Here is a 17,335-nt window from a genome sequence, read left to right as displayed (position 1 = left end):
AGGTTGCAGGCTGGAGTCTCTCTCTCAGCCTTATCTTGGAGATGTTGCCAGGGAGGGAACTTGGAACCTAGATGCTCTTCCCAGAGCGGCTCCATCCCCTGAGGGGAATCTCTTACTTTGCTCACACTTCTAGTCTCCCATTCATATGCAACCAGGGTGGACCCTGCTTAGCTAAGGGGACAAGTCATGCTTGTGACCACAAGACCCCCTCTCCTCTCCTGGCTAGCACACCAGGCCCTGCACCCATGCAATATCCTTGCACAAGCGCAGCGTTCCGATGTTGGCGGCTATGTTCACAGAAAACAGAACACTTTTTAATATGAAAAGAGTTGTTTTATTCCTTAACACGTAACAGAAATTAAATGACGACAGAGGGATGTCTCCAGCCTTGGCCCTCTGGAGTTTGCACGACAAATGTTGCTTCTCCAGATCATGTGGAATGTTCTCCCTTCCCGGCGTGGAGGCAGCCAGCTTCAGTCTCCGACCACACAGACTTTGGTAAAAGTGGTGAAAGCGTAACATTCCAGGAGGGAATCAGATCCAACCTAGCCACTACTCTTAAACACATGGGGGAATTTAAAAAGAGGGTACCAAAAAGACATAAGTGCAGGGGACAGGCGAGTTTCCCCGCCTCAACTGCCAAGGCAGCGTCACCTGCAGATCAGCCCCTGAAGGGGACTTCATCATGCAGGCGGGTTTTCTTTGGGTGAAGGCCACGTGGGCAGAAAGCACACAGGTTTCTGCTGCAACCGTATCAGTTCTGAAGATAGCACAAGGTCCTTCGACGTTGCCTCGAGGAGGCTTTGTTCCCCAAGGGAAACGGCACGCGCAGGGTTGGATCGGGAGCATGGCAGGGAGAAATGTTAAGAAGCCCCTTACTCTGTCCCCGGGCCACACAGCCCCAGTCCAGATCAGGGTGAAATCATGCACTCGCCTTTGATTTCCTCCCCGCAAATGTGGAATTTATATCACATGTCATGTCAGGCTCAATGTCATCCCAGCTCTCACCTTCACCCCTTCCTACCACAGCCTCAGACTAACGCAGGGGTTCTCAAACTTGGCCCCCACAACGCTGCTGGACTCTCGTTTCCAGCTATCTCAGTTCCCACTTCCCTCCCTGGCAGCATCTCCAAGATAGGGGCTGAGAGAGACTCCTGCCTGCAACCTTGGAGAAGCCGCTGCCAGTCTGTGAAGACAATGCTGAGCTAGACGGACCAAGGGTCTGACTCAGTATACGGCAGATTCCTGTGTTCCTATGTGCCCTTGAACTGGGAAGCAATGAGGCCCAACTGATGCGTGACTCTCAGCGTGCGTTAGTACAGTTTGGTTTCTGCCCTGTGCCGGACCTGGAGAACCCTAACCCATTCATGGACATCTCAGAATATTCTTTGCAGAGTGGCAGAAATCCATGTCCCTTGCTTCTGCTTCTGGTAGTCCAGGACCACTTCTGCTCTTCGGCAATTCACAGTCCTCTATACCTGTTTCCTCTCCGAGATATGACTGGCTGAGAGCCGTCGAACACACCTCCAGCCACGGGAAGAAGAGGCTGAGATGCATCTCCAGGAAGGTGTCCAAAGGCAACGGGATGCTCTGCATGCAGAAGGTCCCCAGCGAGGTTCAATCTTCAGCAGCATCTCCAGGTAAGGCTGAGATGCCTGGAACCTTGGAGAGCTGCTGCCAGTCAGTGTAGGCAATCCTGAGCTAGATGGACCGAGGGTCTGACTCAGTAGAAGGCAGCTTCCTGTGTCGATCTGTGGCCGCCATCAGTACGGACCTTGAGGTGCAGCATTCCTCGTGGCTAACCCCTTTGCCGACTCTTCTCCCGGGCTCCAGAGAGGCCTTTACACCTTCCTGAGGATCCGGCCTGGCTTCCTCCAGTCTCGGTACCGCTCTCTCCGTGCTGGGTGAGCCAGTGGCTGGGGGAAACCGGAGTGCTTCATCCGGGAGGAGGTTCTGGAAAGAGCCAAAAGGAAGTTGGGGGGAAATGAGGAAGAGCTCTCTGGGATCAGATCAAAGGTCTGTCCTGCTTTCCATGGTGGGCAGCCGGACCCTTCCAGGAAGCCTGCCAGCAGGACAGGAAAACAACCCACTCTAATATCCGGTGTCCTGAGGTATACTGCTTCTGAACAGGAAGGTTCTATTTATCTCCTGTGGCTAATTGGACAGACAGAGGTGGTGGCTCTGTGTGTGTGGACACAAGATTGTTGCTATGGAGTGGTCCATACCTCCCTCTAACCCAGAAGTCTTCAGGGCAAGGAACAGAACCTCCCCCTGCCCCCCCCACAGGGTGCTGCAGTGCTGACATCCACCCACAAGTATCACGAGCTAGCCTACACTGACTGGCAGCAGCTTTCCCAGCCTTACTTGGCGATGCTGCCAGGGATTGAACCAGGGACCTTCTGCATGCAAAGCAGATGCTCTGCCACTGAGCTACGGCCCTATCCCCCTCACTACTCACATGTAGTCACCCATCCATATGTAAACCAGGACAGATCCTGCTTAGCAAAGTGGACAATGGATGGTCGCCACCACAAGCCTAGTCCTCCTCCCGGACAGAAATGGCTAAGACAGTATTTCAACTGTGCTGAGCTTGGTTTGCTGCTGATTGGCTGAGCCGCATGATGGCATGGAATGTTCAGAGAATGTTCCCAGCTTCTCAGGGGATAAAGATGTCGGAATGTTTGCAGCCCAGCTTCTGTGAGGGAAGGGTGCATTAGTTTAGATGGGATTAAAACTCAACATGGGACGAGGGTTTGTGGGGTGATCTGAGGAATAAGCCAGGCTTCAAGTGGGGAGTCACCTTAACTGGTGCAGCGGGGAAATGCTTGACTAACAAGCAGAAGGTTGCTGGTTCGAATCCCCGCTGGTACTATATCGAGCAGCAGCGATCTAGGAAGATGCTGAAAAGCATTATCTTATACTGTGTGGGAGAAGGCAATGTAAACCCCTCCTGTATTCTACCAAAGAAAATCACAGGGCTCTGTGGGCGCCAGGAGTCGAAATCGACTTGACGGCACACTTTGCTTTACTTTTTGAGTGGGGAGACCTGGGTTCAAACCCTTGCTCCATCACCCACAACACTTACTGTGTGATTTGGGGCCAGTCAATTCTGAGCCTGACCTACCTCACAGAGTTGTTGTGAGGGTACAGGCAGGTAGAGGGGCCACGAATGTCCCCCCGGGCTCCTTGGAGGGAGGAATCATAGGCCGTGGGGGAAGAGACCAGAGGAAACCAGGGCACAACGCCAACGAAAAGGAAGGACTGTATTGATTCAAACTAAGCCGTCAGCTCTAGTAAATTTCTGCTTCAGACACAACACTCCCATTACAAGTGTTACACAGCATATGTCTACAGTGGGGAATCTCCAGCAAAAGCTCTAGAGAATGGCACCCCGGCGGGGTCTTTGTTGCTGGTCCCTCTCTCCCAGATCGCTTATTGCGTATCCCTTTGACGCCTCTCAGCAACTCAGCCGCATTCAAGGCGGAGAGTGTGCTGGGTTTCTTTTTCTCCCGCCCTCTCCATTCATGCCGAAGTTTCGGCGCAGGGGTGCTCATCGGGGCGAGGAACATGGAAAGGGTGGATGCCGCATGGTGTGTCTCTGTGTGTGTGTGTCATTAATAGACATCATGTGCAGCATGGGGGTCTGTGGCACTAGTGAATACCGGCCATCAATCTATATCAATATCGATATCTATATATATCTATATCTGCATTTCAAAGTGGCACACCCACAAGAGTTTATGTTCATTTCAGGGGAGCTTAGGACCTCGCTGAATGGGTGCGTCACTCAGTAGTAGAGCATAGTAGATCATCTGCTTTGCAGGCTGGAAGTCTCAGGTTCAACCCCTGGCAGCATCTCCAGGAAAGGCTGGGGAAAACTCCCTGCCTGAAGCCTTGGAGAGCTGCTGCCGGTCAGAGTAGGCAATACTAAGCGAGAGAGACCAAGAGTCTGACTCAGCAGAAAGCGGCTTCATGAACTTGGGAAGGGCCCTAGCTCCTGCTTTGCATGCCGGAAGTCCCTGGTTCAATCCCTGGCAGCATCTCCAAGTGGGGCTGGGAGACACCCCTGCCTGAAACCTTGGAGAGCCACTGCCGGTCAGAGCAGGCAGCACTAAGCTGGACAGACAGTGGTTTTATTCAGTAAAAGGCAGCTGCATATGTTTGTCCAGTGTATGAAAACAATGCCCCCCACCACACACACACCCCCTTCCCCATTTCTCTCTGCCACCCCTAACCCTTCCATCCTCCTTGAGTTCCGCGTTCAGCTCACCTGGATGACCAGAGGGGCCCCGGTGGCTTCTTGGGCTTGGTCGCCTGCTTCTGATACTCCATCCAGCCGCTCACCAACTCGTGGAGGATCATCAGATAAAGGAGGAAGATGAGGATGGCCGGGTCCATGTGGGGCACGCCTGGGTCTGCTTCATTGGGTCCAGGGGACATGGATGCAAGCAGGCAGGCCAGGGAAGGGAAGGTCTCCCCTGGCAGAGGGGAAACCGGGGCTGGCTGGCCTTTCCCTCTCCCTCCGGCCGCCAGAATGCAGAAGATGCTCTGCAGGCTGGGATTGTGCAGAGTGGATGTCTGGGAGGGCTGGTCCCTGCGACGCCCAAGCAGCAGTGAAGGTGGAGCTGTCTCCCTCTCTTTGTCGGCCACCAGCCGGCGCTGATTCGGCCTGGCGCGACTCCGGCACCGTCCTGCAGCAGACGTGTGCGGCACAAAGAGCGTCTCCGCGCCCTTCTCTGCACAAGCTGTCTGGCTGCAGATCAGAGACATCGCAGGAGCCGGGCAGGGAGAAGCACGTTCCTTGTCGCTCTGCAGAGGCTGGACGTCAAGCAGTGGATCCGACGAGCCACTGGTCTCCAGATTTTGTCGGGGCAGGGATATGACGTGCTGTTGGGGGAGAGTAAATGGCTACGTTTCCAGATTTGCCACTAGGGAATACACACACACACACACACACACACACAAACACAGAGGTTGCTCTCTCTTGCTTCTGCTCCTCCTTCCTGGAAGATCTGTTATGGAGCTTGGAAGCAATGTTGATTGCAGCTTTACCATGAGATGAAACCTATGGCTCAGTGGGAGAGTATCTGCATCGCATGCACAAGGTCCCAGGTTCAGTCCCTGGCAGCATCTCCAGGTACGGCTGGGAAAGACCCCTGAGCCTGAAACCTTGGAGAGCCGCTGCCAGTCAGAGTAGATAATACTGAGCCAGATGGACCAAGCGTCTGACTCAGTAGAAAGCCCATCCAGGTGCATCCATCATTGTTCAGTGGTAGAGCATCTGCTTTGCGTGCAGAAGGTCCCCCAGTTCAATCTCTGGCAGCGTCTCCAGATAGGGCCGGGAAAGACCGCTGCCTGCAACCTTGGAGGAGCTGCTGCCAGTCAGTGTGGACAATACTGAACTAGATGGACCAAGAGCCTGACTCAGCAGACGGCAGCTTCCTATGATACCTCAGTTTGACTCCAAACTTTTACTTTCAGGATGTTCAAAATACTTCATATATATTGAAGTGTGTGTGTGTGTGTGTGTATATATATATATATATATATATATATAAATACTGCATACTCCATATATGTAATACTTCATATATATATGGTGGTTTCATGCAGCCATTGGCAAGTCCTGTGCCGAGGAAAACGTTGGGAACCAGGAGCACACACTCCTGGCAGCTGTGGCTGTGAACCTGCCCAAGTCAGGTTCCCGAGCTGCCCACCCAATATTCCACCGAGATGCTCCACCCAACTTCAAATCTTGGTTCCAAATGGGCAGAGAACGTTGATAGAATGTCAGGCAGATGGATCAGGATTCAGACTCAGGTGGGTTCACGGGATAAGAACAGCTTTGCTGGTGGATCAGGCCCAAGGTCCATCCAGTCCAGCATCCTGTTTCCCACAGTGGCCCACCAGATGCCTCTGGGAAGCCCACAGGCAAGAGCTGAAGGCATGCCCTCTCTCCTGCCGTTGCTCCCCTGCAACTGGGATTCAGAGGCATCTTGCCTCTGAGGCTGGAGGTGGCCTATAGCCACTAGACTAGTTGCCCATAAGAACATAATACGTAGCCAATAAGATCGATACACCCTTCCAGGAGCACAGGCTCGCAGTTCCCAACTTCTTCCCAGGCACTGGCTTTGCTGGTGGTTGTGTGAATCCACCCAGTTTAACTACCATTATCCCCATTTTGCAGATGCTGGATGGGAAAGTTGAGGCCGAGAGGCAGGGGGTTCCCTATGGCAACCGGTAAGTTTACAGCTGAGGTGTGATACACGCCATCGACAGGTTTTATAAATAGTTGTATTAAAAATGATTACCCTTTGTTATAAAACCGGCTGACCAGGACCTTAATTTTGATTAATCAGGATTTTTTCAATTAATTACTCTAACTAATTGATCAAGTAAGGCTGGAGTTCCTATGCACACATTTAGGCCAGGATCCAGACAAATTTAGTCCTGACTAAGCGAACCCCACTGATATAAATGAAATGTTAGTTATGACTTTCAGTAGGACTTAGTCGTAACTGCCCTTACATTGATGTAAATCCCCTTGGAATGATGGAATTTACCTCTGAGCACTTTTTCTTTCTTTTTTGGGACTGCCATGCACAATATTTCAGACCAACTTTTCAGTCTCGTAGCAGAATATAAATTGGGAAAGCATCTGACTTTTTATTTAAGGATATCTCCTTTTCTTTCTGGCTTCATTTTGGTTGCCTGGTGTGTTTATTTGCCCACGAGGGTGACATTTCTCTGCTTTTAAAACTTGATCTCCACCCCCCACCCCCACCGGCTTTTCCATAAGCAGGTACAGAATTGAAAAACTCACACGAACAAAGGAACACAGGTCAGCTCAAAGCAAGTACTGGCCCCTTCTCCAAACTGAATGATTGATTCCCCACTCCTATTTCTTGCTTTCATGTTATCTTTTAAAAAATGAAAAGTTGAAGAACAAGGATAAATATGGAGTGAATCCAACTCTCGGTCGGAACCAAATGGGAACACAAAACATCTGAGAACTTGGAAGCTGGTAGCAGAGAGGCAAAGTTTTGAAGCCAAGAAGCCGTGTGTGACAAAGAAGGATGGTAGAATCCTGTTTCCATAGCAACAGAGTCTGTTGCTAAGCTGCCAGGGAAAGGTACCACTGCAATTCATCTTTCCCCTCTGTCTCCCAAGAAGCGCTTCCTCATGGCCCAGTTTCATCCATGGCTTTTGCTGGTCTGCTTAAGCATCACCCTCTTCCTCAACAGTGGAAGGAGTAGCACCCTGCCCAGGGCGAGCGAGGTACATATTTTCCCCAGCTCAGTTCTACTTTAGCTCAGAGGTAGAACATCTGTTTCGCATCTGGAAGGTCCCAGGTTCAAACCCGGGCAGCATCCCCAGGTAGGACTGGGAAAGGCTGCTGCCCGAAACCTTGGAGAGTTGCTGCCAGCCAGTGTGGACAATACTGAGCTTGACAGACCAGGGGTCTGACTCAAGTGGAAGGCAACTTCCTCTATTCCTAAGGAGCATTGATCAATCCCTGGCAGCATCTCCAGGTAGGGCTGGGAGAGACTCCTGCTTGAAACTTTGGAGAGCTGCTGCCAGCCAGTGTAGACAATGCTGAGCTAGATGGACCAAAGGTCTGACTTGGTAGAAGGCAACTTCCTATGCTTCTATGTTCCTCCTCGTCTCCAGAAAAACAATGCCCCTCTTTGCATCACTTTTATCCAAGCAGGAAAAGCCAGTTTGGGGGTCCCGTTTGAATTACTCTTTCTTATAGCCCAGAATCATCCCGACGTGGTGGCATCCACACCCAGGCCTTTCACCCAATGGAGGAGCTAGAAAGTTTAATTGACTAAAAAGGTGCCCCGTTGATTCACAGGGTTGTGTGTATAGCAGTGAGAAAGTGGGATTTGCCCCTGTGGAATGTCTGAATTTGCCTGAGAGGGGAGATTGGGGGAATAGAACACTCATTGTTTGGGAATTCCATCCATTGCCTAAACATTCTGGAGCCAGGGGAGGCGATTGTCTCCTTACGAGGTCCCCGCAAAGGTCCTTGGCTACCCTCCCCATCCCTGTGCAGCCACTCCTTCAGGTAAGCCAACCACCTCCACTCCACACAATCAATCCCACTTTACCGTGAGGAGACCAGGTAAGGCAGAGAGCTGTCCCACCCCCGTTTCAAGAGATCGTAACTGATTCGTGAAATCATCAACTAACGGTTCCATCAAATCTGGGTACATTTTCGGAGGCCTAAAACAAATCGAGCTGAAGCAGCGGAAATGCTTTCTGTGCTTTATGGCACGGGGAGGTGCCAGGAGAAGAAGTATTCCCATGGGCACGGATGAGCCTCTCCTAAGATGGAACGTGCTAGCTGCAATTTTTATCAGCTGTTCTATTGAAGGATGCATCATCAAAAAAAGAGCATTTCCCTCCTGTGTGTAAGAGAAGGAGATACCTCTTCTCTGGTGCTTGTCTTCCACAGTTCTTAGCATCCTTCTCCTGAAGGAGTTTTTAACATAGAAGAAGGCTTCCCTCCTGTGTGAGAAAGAATGCCGCTTCTTAGATGGAGCCTGTCCTCTGCCCTTTGTGTCATACATCTACTGAAGGAGGCATCATCATAGAAGATGTGAGTGAGAGAATTCCTCTTCCTAGATGGAACTGGTCCTCTAAAATTTGTATCATCCTTCTACTAAAGGAGGCATCATCATAGAAGAGGGCTTCCCTCTTGTGAGTGAGAGAATGCCTCTTTCTAGATGACGCCTGCCATCTGCATCAGGGCTGCACAACTTCGGCCTGCCAGCTGCTGTTAGACTACAGCTGCCATTACCCCTGACTGCCACTCTTGGGGATGATGGGAGTTGTAGTCCAGCAATAGCTGGAGGGCTGCATTACATGTTTGTACATACTTCCACTAAAAATAATTAACGCGCTGTGTGGGAGGGCATGTTTAAATCACAACTAATATTCACTGAGCTGTGCCCAGATGGTCCCCCCACTTTTCTTTGCTGCCATAATAATAATTCCTTCTGTCGACAACAGATCTACGAGAAGGAAGATGTACAAAACGAGTGTGTTCACAACTGCCCAGAGAACACAGGAAAATCTCCCGGTGGCGGACTGCAGCTCAGCTCAGATCGTTAAACAGCCACGGAAGAAGAAGCACACCCCAAGACCCCCAATCAAAACTCGCCACTCCCAACGGCGACCTCCCCAGCAGAAAGTGGGGCCTGGCCGGAGCTGCTCATCCCAGGGTTTAAACACTGGCAAGAGGTAAAGGGGCATTCCGACGTGCTTTTCAAACATTTCCCGGTGCTCCTCCCTGATCGCAACCAAAATCAGGGGGTCAAGAATTCCACAAGCAGATGGTCTCCATTTCCGCAACCGGAGTTAACGGTCCCAATGAGGGCAAAGAGGTCCGACTTGAGTTCTTTGCTCAGTTGCCAGATTTTTGCAGACCCCCTGAAAATTGCTTGGGGCCTCAGTGGACTATTAAGGGTGGCTTAATGCACTTTTCTGCTTCTACAAATCAAAGCACATAACACACACACACATATATATGTGTGTACATATATCTGTATTACATAAAGAAACCAAGGGCAGCTGAAAGCCCTACCCCCAATTGTTTGGCAATATTTTCGCGGATCACAGTCTGAGAATCTCTGCTTTAGAGGATACAAAGGAATTCTAATTAGGGACTTCATCATCTTCCCAACAATCCTAGAATGGTGGTTTGTAACTATTATCCAACACACACCAAAAGGAGAGACCCTCAAAACAAAGAAAGAAGGTCTAACAGGGCCAGGAGACACATTTCTTGATGCCTGTTATTTAAATCCCAATATGGTTTATAGCAAATAACTTTGCATCATGGGGATTTATTGCCATTTTGTCAATGCAGTGTTCCAAAATGGGCCACCGTTGACTCCCAGCACCAGCTGCTATTGTAGGAATCAAAAGGCTTCGGGCTGGTGAGCACAAGGCCTTGTTACAATCCCACGGAGGACTAATGGTGCTCTGTAATTCTTGTTGGTCTCATTTAGCCCACATAGGATAGCACCGCAAAGCCAAGAGTGCAGGCTGAAGATCTGCTATGGCAACCAGGAGGGATCTCTGGCCAAGCTCCCACCGGAATCCAAAGTCGGGATCGTTTCTCCAAAGATGGCCAGCAAACAGAGCTTGGTGAGTATAGCAAATACTATGGGGCCAGTTCAGACATCACATGGAACCATGGTTAAATCCTGGTTCTGTGCAATGCCCTTGACTATCGGGAGCACACACTCCCTGCGACCCTGCCCACATGAGCATTCCAGGAATTCTACTTCTGGTTTAGGCTATTGGTTGTCTTGTCTGAACAAACCGATCTTGGTTTATTTTAAACATCATGCTTGAAATATATGTAGATATGAACCCAATGTTTCAAGTAGGTTTCAGATCTTGGTTTAATTCACAAGCAAGTTGGATAGATTAAACTGGATCGGATATCATGTCCAGTCTTGGTTTATTCTATCCAACCTGCTTGGAGTAAACCAAGATCTGAACCAAAGGTTTAAAATGGATTCTGGGTCTTGGTTTATTTCAGGCAAGTTGGTTAGATTGAACCGAGATCAGACAGGCTGATCATGACCAATCTTAGTTTACTCTAACCAAGATTTGAACCAAAGGTTTGAAGTGGGTTTCAGATCTGGCTTTATATTAAGCAGGTAGATGAGATTAAGGCAAGATCAATTGAGTTGCCTCACAGTTTGATGGAACTACCATCCCCTGGAGCCTGCCAGTGATGGTCAACAGGTTTGAAACCACATTACATTTGAAGAATGCAAGAATGAAAGACATGCCATTCTCTTCCTCATCTCTCTCCTCATTCATTCTTTCCTTTGGTTTCAAAACACAGGGACATTCGAACAGTTCTCGGGCGAAAGCTAAAGAAAGAACTGTGTCCGGCAAAGGGGTGAGCAAAACAGAACACCCACAGCCACTGCCACCTCCTGAAAAGCCTGGAAAGCTTAACAACACAATAGATAACCAAAGGTAACACCATCATAAGAACATCAAATAGTCCATCCCGTCTAGCATCCTATGGCTCACCAGATGCCTCTGGGAAACCCACGTGGGGCATGTCAGCAAGTAGCCCTCCCCTGCTCTGGCTTGCCAGCAACTAGTGTTCAATGGCACACTGCTCTTGAACATGGAGGCTCCACATAGCCATCCTGAGTAATTGCTGGTGACATTACCGCCAGGAATGACTGGGGAATACAACTAGATGATGGTGTTATGCTTCGAAACAGTGACCTGCCTAAAATAAGTCGATCTCTCCCTTGCCTCCCAATCAGCTCAGACAGAAGGGTGAAACCCACTGCGATGGAAAAGAGGCCGTATCAGACAATCTCTGAGTACCAGTTTATATATCCAGGTAAATAGTAATTTTTAAAAACCACAAACATACCCCAAATAATTGGGTCTTGTTTCTTTGCCACACCAAGGGCTATCCAGAGGCCTCCAGTGGCCACAATGGCTGAGATTTATTCCTAGTGTTATCACAGAAGTTTTTAAGGTCCTTAATCAACTGTCAAAGGAGCCCTATACATCAGTAAGCTATAGCACCCCTTATATAGGAACATAGGAAGCTGCCTTGTCCTGAGTCAGACCATTGGTCCATCTAGCTTAGTACCGTCTACACTGACTGGCAGCAACTTCTTCAAGGTTCCAGGCAGGAGTCCCCATAGCTAAGCAGGGTCTGCCCTGGTTGCATCTGAATGGGAGACTTGATGTGTGAGCACTGCAAGGTATTCCCCTCAGGCGATGAAGCCGCTCTGGGAAGAGCAGAAGGTTTCAAGTTCTCCAAGATAGGGCTGAGAGAGACTCCTGCCTGCAACCTTGGAGAAGCCGCTGCCAGTCTGTGAAGACAATACTGAGCTAGATAGATCAATGGTCTGACTCAGTATATGGCAGCTTCCTATGTTCCTATGAGTCTTTCCCAGATCTACCTGGAGATGCTACCAGGGATTGAACCTGGGACCTTCTGCATGAAAAGCAGATGCTCTTCCAGAGTGACAGCCCCATCCCCTAAGGAGGATATATTGCAGTGCTCACACGTCATCACCCATCCAAATGCAAACCAGGGCAGACCCCTCTTGGCCAAGACGAGAATTCATGCTTGCTTCTGCATAACCATCTACCCCTTCCAAAAAAACTGGGGCCATGTACGGAATGCATACAGGTCATGAGCTATCCCTATTTATGAAGAATATCTCCTGTTTTTATATCCTCCCATACCTAGTAAGTCACAGATTCTGCTGTAACTCTATTTGCATCCTTCAATTTTTTAGAAAATATATTAATAGTGGGTGTGTGGAGGGGGGGTGACATGGGTCAGAGACGTGGCACCAGGTGAGGGGATGTCTCCCAATGTTGCTGTGTGCCCCATGAAAGAGATTCCATACTTACCAGTCTGTTATCACAGGCTCTCCGTAGGAGGATAAAACTGCAAACATAATGTACTCATTTGGCTGGTGGCTACCAGAAACGAGGCTTTTTCAGCAGCACAGCTACGGAAACTCCCTCCCAAGGGAGCGAAGAAGCCCCCAGCTTCAGTCCTTGGCAACATCTCCTCCAGGCAGGGCTGGGAGAGATCTTTGTTTGAAACTAGGGATGTGCACGAAATTTGCACGAATCGATTTGAATCCGAATCGAATTCGATGTGAATCAGAAACCATCGGATAGAGTGGAGATTCGTTCGAACCGATCTGAATTCGCCCCAAGTCAAATTGAATTTGGGCGAATTCAACCAAATTAGATTTGACTTTGGGTGAATTGGAATTGGTTTGAATGAATCTCCACTCTATTCAATGGTTTCGAATCCAAATCGATTCGAATCCAAATCGATTCGAATTCAAATCTTGTGCACGTCCCTCACTGAAACCCTGGACAGCTATTGCCAGCCAGCACAGACAATCGGGTTTGACTCAGTAGGTGACAGCTTCATATGTGAAGGAGGACTCGTTGCTTAGCAGACCAGCGCTTGGTTTGCGAGCAGAAGGGCCCAGGTTCAGGCCTATCTTTTCCAGCTTGTAATGGGAGGTTGAAATTTTTTAAATAAATACATAAATAAAATAAAAAACAACAGAGTGCTTTTAGTCCTGTGTGCAAAACGTTTTAAAACTTGGATTTAGTCATCCCGGCTGCTGAGATTTCTTCATAGGGATGCAGAACCTTGAGGAGCAACTCAATTTTTTTATGTGAGGGGAGGAAAGACACTTTTCGGGGGGAGATGTGGGGTATTATGTTGGCAGGGAGGCAGTTCAGTAAAATGAGGAGGGGACTCAACATTTGCTTTGGCAGGGGATTTGCACCCCTCTCCTACCGCAACATGCTTTTCACTGTGATTTTAGATAGTTGCATTCATGTTGGTAAACCACCTGAGGATTTTGAATTAAAAAACAGGGCAGAAATTCGGGATCTAGAACACACCCACAGAGAGAGGAGATCTGGCAGCTTCTAGATAGGGCTGACTTTCTCTCTGGCTGGTCTTCACACCTGCGCCTGCAAGTCTGTCTGTCTTTTTCCGAAGGAAAGGCGGTTTTCCATTGCACCAGAGAAACCATGAAGCAACGGCTGCGCTCCATCTACCTCACGAACCAGAAACGACTCAAGCAAAGGACTTCTCATGCCCAGGGGGATGTCAACAAAGCCCAGAGGTATGACCCCACCCAGACCCCTAACCTGATGCTGGTGTGGGCCTTTTAACGAAGTTTGACTTGATAGAAGCATGTACAGAGGACATATACGGAGCTGTCTTCTGCTGAGTCAGACCCTTAGCCCAGCTAGCTCAGTATTGTGTACACTGACTGGCAGCATCTTCCCAAGGTTGGTATTGTCTGTACTGAATGGCAGCAGCTCTCCAGAAATCCAGACAGTGGTCTTTCCTACCCACGCTCATCTATTATTTATGGAGCACCTGCCCACTTGGGTTTCCAAACCCCACAAGCCCCCAAAGCTGTTTCCACGGCAACAGCCATGAGGAGATGGTTCCCTGCCCCAAGGGGCTCCCAGTCCAAGAAGAGACCCCGGCAACAGCCACCACAGTCTGAGGGCTGAAGAGGGACAGTTGCTCCCCCCAGCCGGCTAAATCGAAAAGAGCCGCCATTTTGAATGGGTGCCTCTTGGCCTGGTCCAGGGGCCCCTCCAAGAGGCCAACCTTTGCCTGAGGGGGCCGCTTATCTATTATTCGTGGTGCACCTGCTTCCCTCCCCCCCGCTTGGCAGCCAGAAAGGTTCCCACGGCAACAGCCATGAGAAGATGGTTCCCTGCCCCAAGGGGCTCCCAGTCCAAGAAGAGACCCTGGCAACAGCCACCACAGTCTGTGGCTGGGCTGAAGAGGGACAGTTGCTCTCCCCTGGTCGCCCAGAGATGGACATTTGGGGCGGCCAATAGATTTGAGAAATAAAATTAAAAAATAGAAGTGAGCCGCCATTTTGAAAACGTGCCCCTTGGCCCAGTGAGCAGGGGCCGCTGGACTTGGCCAACCTTGGCCTGAGGTGGGGGCTGCTCATCTGTTATCTAGGGAGCATCTGTCCTCCCTGCTTTTCAGCTCTGAAAGGTCCCTGAAGCAGTTTCCATGGCAACGGCAATGAAAAGATGGTTCCCTGCCCCAAGGGGTTCCCAGTCCAAGAAGAGACACCGGCAACAGCCACCAGAGAGACTCTGGGGGCTGGGCTGAAGAGGGACAGTGGCTCCCCGCGCTTTGCTCAATAGGAGAGAGCCACCATTTTGAAAAGGTTCCTCTCGGCTCAGTTACTGGTACCACTTCACCAGGCCGGCCTTTGCCTGAGGGGGGCCGCTCATCTATTATTTATGGGGCACCAGAAGTGGTCCCCAAAGCTGTTCCCAAAGCAGCCCCCCCCCCAGTTGGCCCCATGAAGTGGCCCCAAGAACTGGGTGGAGAGGCACCTTTTCAAAATGGCGGCTGTCTCCTATTGAGCAGAGAGGGGAGCAATTGTCCCTCTTCCGCCCAGCATAGCATCCTTCCAGGGGCTGTTGCTGGTCCTTGGGTTTCTTCTTAGATGATGAGCCCCTTGCAGGCAGGGAACTATCTCCCTTATCCCTTATGGCCAAAGGAATGACAAAATGGGTCTCTGCCCCAAAGAGCTCACAATTAACAGAAAAGGGAGAGCCCCCACAAAAAGGGAGGGCCCAGCAACAGCCACTGGAGGGCTGCTGTGCTGGGGCTGGACAGGGACAGTTGCTCTCCCCCTGCTCAATAGAAGAGAGCCACCACTTCAAAAGGTGCCTCTTGCTCCAGTTAGTAAGACTTCTACTGGAAAAATGCTACGTATATCTGGGCCTCTCCGAAAACCGGGCAGTTAACAACCAAAATAAAAATGCAGAAGTAACTAAAAATGCAGAAGTAACTAAGTGTATACATTAAACCGAAGCAAGTGCTTTGGGAGGAGAGCTGGTCTTGTGGTAGCGAGCGCGAGCCGTCGCCTTTGCTAAGCAGGGTCTGCCCTGGTTTGCATTTGGATGGGCGACCACATGGGAGTCTCTGCTACAAGATATTCCCTCTTGGGCAGAGCTGCATGACTTTAGTCCCTTAGCTGCTGTTAGACTGCTAACTCTTCAATATTCCTGACCGTTGGCCACCGTGCCTGGGGATGATGGGAGTTGTAGTCCAGCAACAGCCGGAGGGCCAAAGATGTGCAGTGCCGACGTAGGGAATGGGGCCGTAGCTCAGTGGAAGAGCATCTGGTTTGCATGCAGGTCCCAGGTTCAAATCCTGGCAGCATCTCCAGGTAGGGCTGGGAGAGACTCCTGAAACCCAGGAGTACTGACTCCACACGGACCAACAGTCTGATTCAGTAGAAGACAGCTGCCTATGTCGATTTACGTACATGTCCCACACACTGCTTCCTCTTTGGTCTGTGATGGCAATATCCAGGCGACGCCATAAAGACCGAGAGGATCCCTAGCTGCTGCCTGCCTCTCCAATCCTGGTTTCTTCGTCCCATCCAGGGCAAACCCCAGCGCGGATGCCAAACACCCTGTCGATGGCGGGCTCTTGGGAACGGCGCCTCCGGGACTGCCAGGCCTGACGTACAAAATCAATAAGCTGGTGCTTGTGAGTGAGAAAACACGGGCGCCCCCCGAAAACCCTCCGTGCACCCTGGCCGGGAACTGGCACGCCGCCCCGCCCGAGCACCCGCTCTCCCCCAAAAGGTCAGCCCCGCAAGTCAACGCCTCCCAGAGGTCGGGCGCTTTTCCGGAAAGGAAAGTCCGCCAGGAAGGGCACGGCGCGGCGGAACAGAGGTGTGACCCAGACCTGTATCTCCAAGGAATCACGCTCAACCTGCCCCACGTTTGTTCCCCAAAGACCCCACGGCCAAGAGCAATGTCCGCCAAGGACTGCTACGAAAAGCCTCCGCCGCCGATGTTTGGGGAAGAGGACCCAAACGGAGCATCTCCCGGGAGAGAAGACGGCGTCAGGAGCAGCCCGAGGAAAACCGCCGTCACGCACTCCAGGAGCGCCATCGTCATTCCGACCGCCAGCCGGTTCTTGTCCAACGAGAGCGTCAGTGCTGAGCTGGCGGGCTCAAACAATGCCCCGTCGTCGGTGGCCGAGGCGGGACAGCCTGTGCCCCATTATGTGGCTTTTGGCCAAGCCGTGGTGAGGGACGCCAGGCGGGCAGGCATTCTTGCCGCCCACCCCATCCTGGTGGGGAGAAAGGACAAGGCCACGCCCTCGTAGCCCCAGAGAGTGGGAAACCTGAGCCCTCCAGCTTGGACACTTGGGAGACTGCTGACCCTAGAAGCGTCCTGGCTTACAGGCTGAGCCGGAGCGACCATGCGGAGCTTTTTCTTTGTACTCGCCAGGGACTAGCCCCGTGAAAAGCCTGGCTGAGATGCTTATTTCACAAATCCGTTTTAAAGGGAAATGTTTCAGAATCAAAGCTGCCCTCGTCTTAACTGCCTTCTCGGCCCTACGGGTTTCTACGCTGGTTCCTTGCGGCTCAATGCACGACACTTGATTGGCAGGGGGACGGGGTGAGGAAAGAGCCAAATGCTGTTGAAATAAAGAGTTGTTGGCGATTAGAGTGGCAGAGAGCAGTGGCTGAGGGCTGCAGCCAGAGGGGATTTTTTTGCCCCTTGTTTGGCAAGCGGAACCTCTAAGGAGGCTTTGAGCTCCCTTGGAGCTCCATTAGATTAATGGGATCAAAGAGATCTTGTGGATCTTGGCTTTGGGTCTTTTTGAAAGTCACTTCCCTGAGTTCTGAGGCTCAGCAGAGCTGAGCTGGGTTGCAAACGGAAGCCAGATGAGGTCAGGGCTGTTGCTTTTTGAACATTTAATGACCACCTCGGGGTT

General features: G+C 50.8%; 2 protein-coding genes across 2 annotated transcripts; one reads left to right on the top strand and one right to left on the bottom strand.

Annotated features, from left to right (window-relative positions):
* Positions 1-26: 26 nt before the first annotated feature.
* On the bottom strand, positions 27-6,884 carry LOC128338750 (uncharacterized). Its single transcript, XM_053281611.1, has 3 exons — positions 6,824-6,884; positions 4,271-4,887; positions 27-1,953 (listed from the first exon to the last, which is right to left on the bottom strand). Exons 2-3 carry the CDS (start codon positions 4,768-4,770, stop codon positions 1,842-1,844), a joined length of 612 nt encoding a protein of 203 aa, XP_053137586.1. The 5' UTR covers positions 4,771-4,887; positions 6,824-6,884; the 3' UTR covers positions 27-1,841.
* A 1,103-nt stretch (positions 6,885-7,987) lies between these two features.
* On the top strand, positions 7,988-17,047 carry LOC128338816 (uncharacterized). The gene is made up of 7 exons (XM_053281807.1): positions 7,988-8,071; positions 9,019-9,249; positions 10,020-10,158; positions 10,871-11,007; positions 11,310-11,389; positions 13,547-13,673; positions 15,988-17,047. Exons 2-7 carry the CDS (start codon positions 9,035-9,037, stop codon positions 16,718-16,720), a joined length of 1,431 nt encoding a protein of 476 aa, XP_053137782.1. The 5' UTR covers positions 7,988-8,071; positions 9,019-9,034; the 3' UTR covers positions 16,721-17,047.
* The last annotated feature ends 288 nt before the right edge of the window (positions 17,048-17,335 follow it).

Source organism: Hemicordylus capensis, chromosome 17, assembly GCF_027244095.1.
Source record: "Hemicordylus capensis ecotype Gifberg chromosome 17, rHemCap1.1.pri, whole genome shotgun sequence".
Lineage (NCBI taxonomy): Eukaryota > Metazoa > Chordata > Lepidosauria > Squamata > Cordylidae > Hemicordylus > Hemicordylus capensis.
Note: the sequence above shows the minus strand (reverse complement) of the source record. Positions and strands in the feature narration are given on the sequence as shown.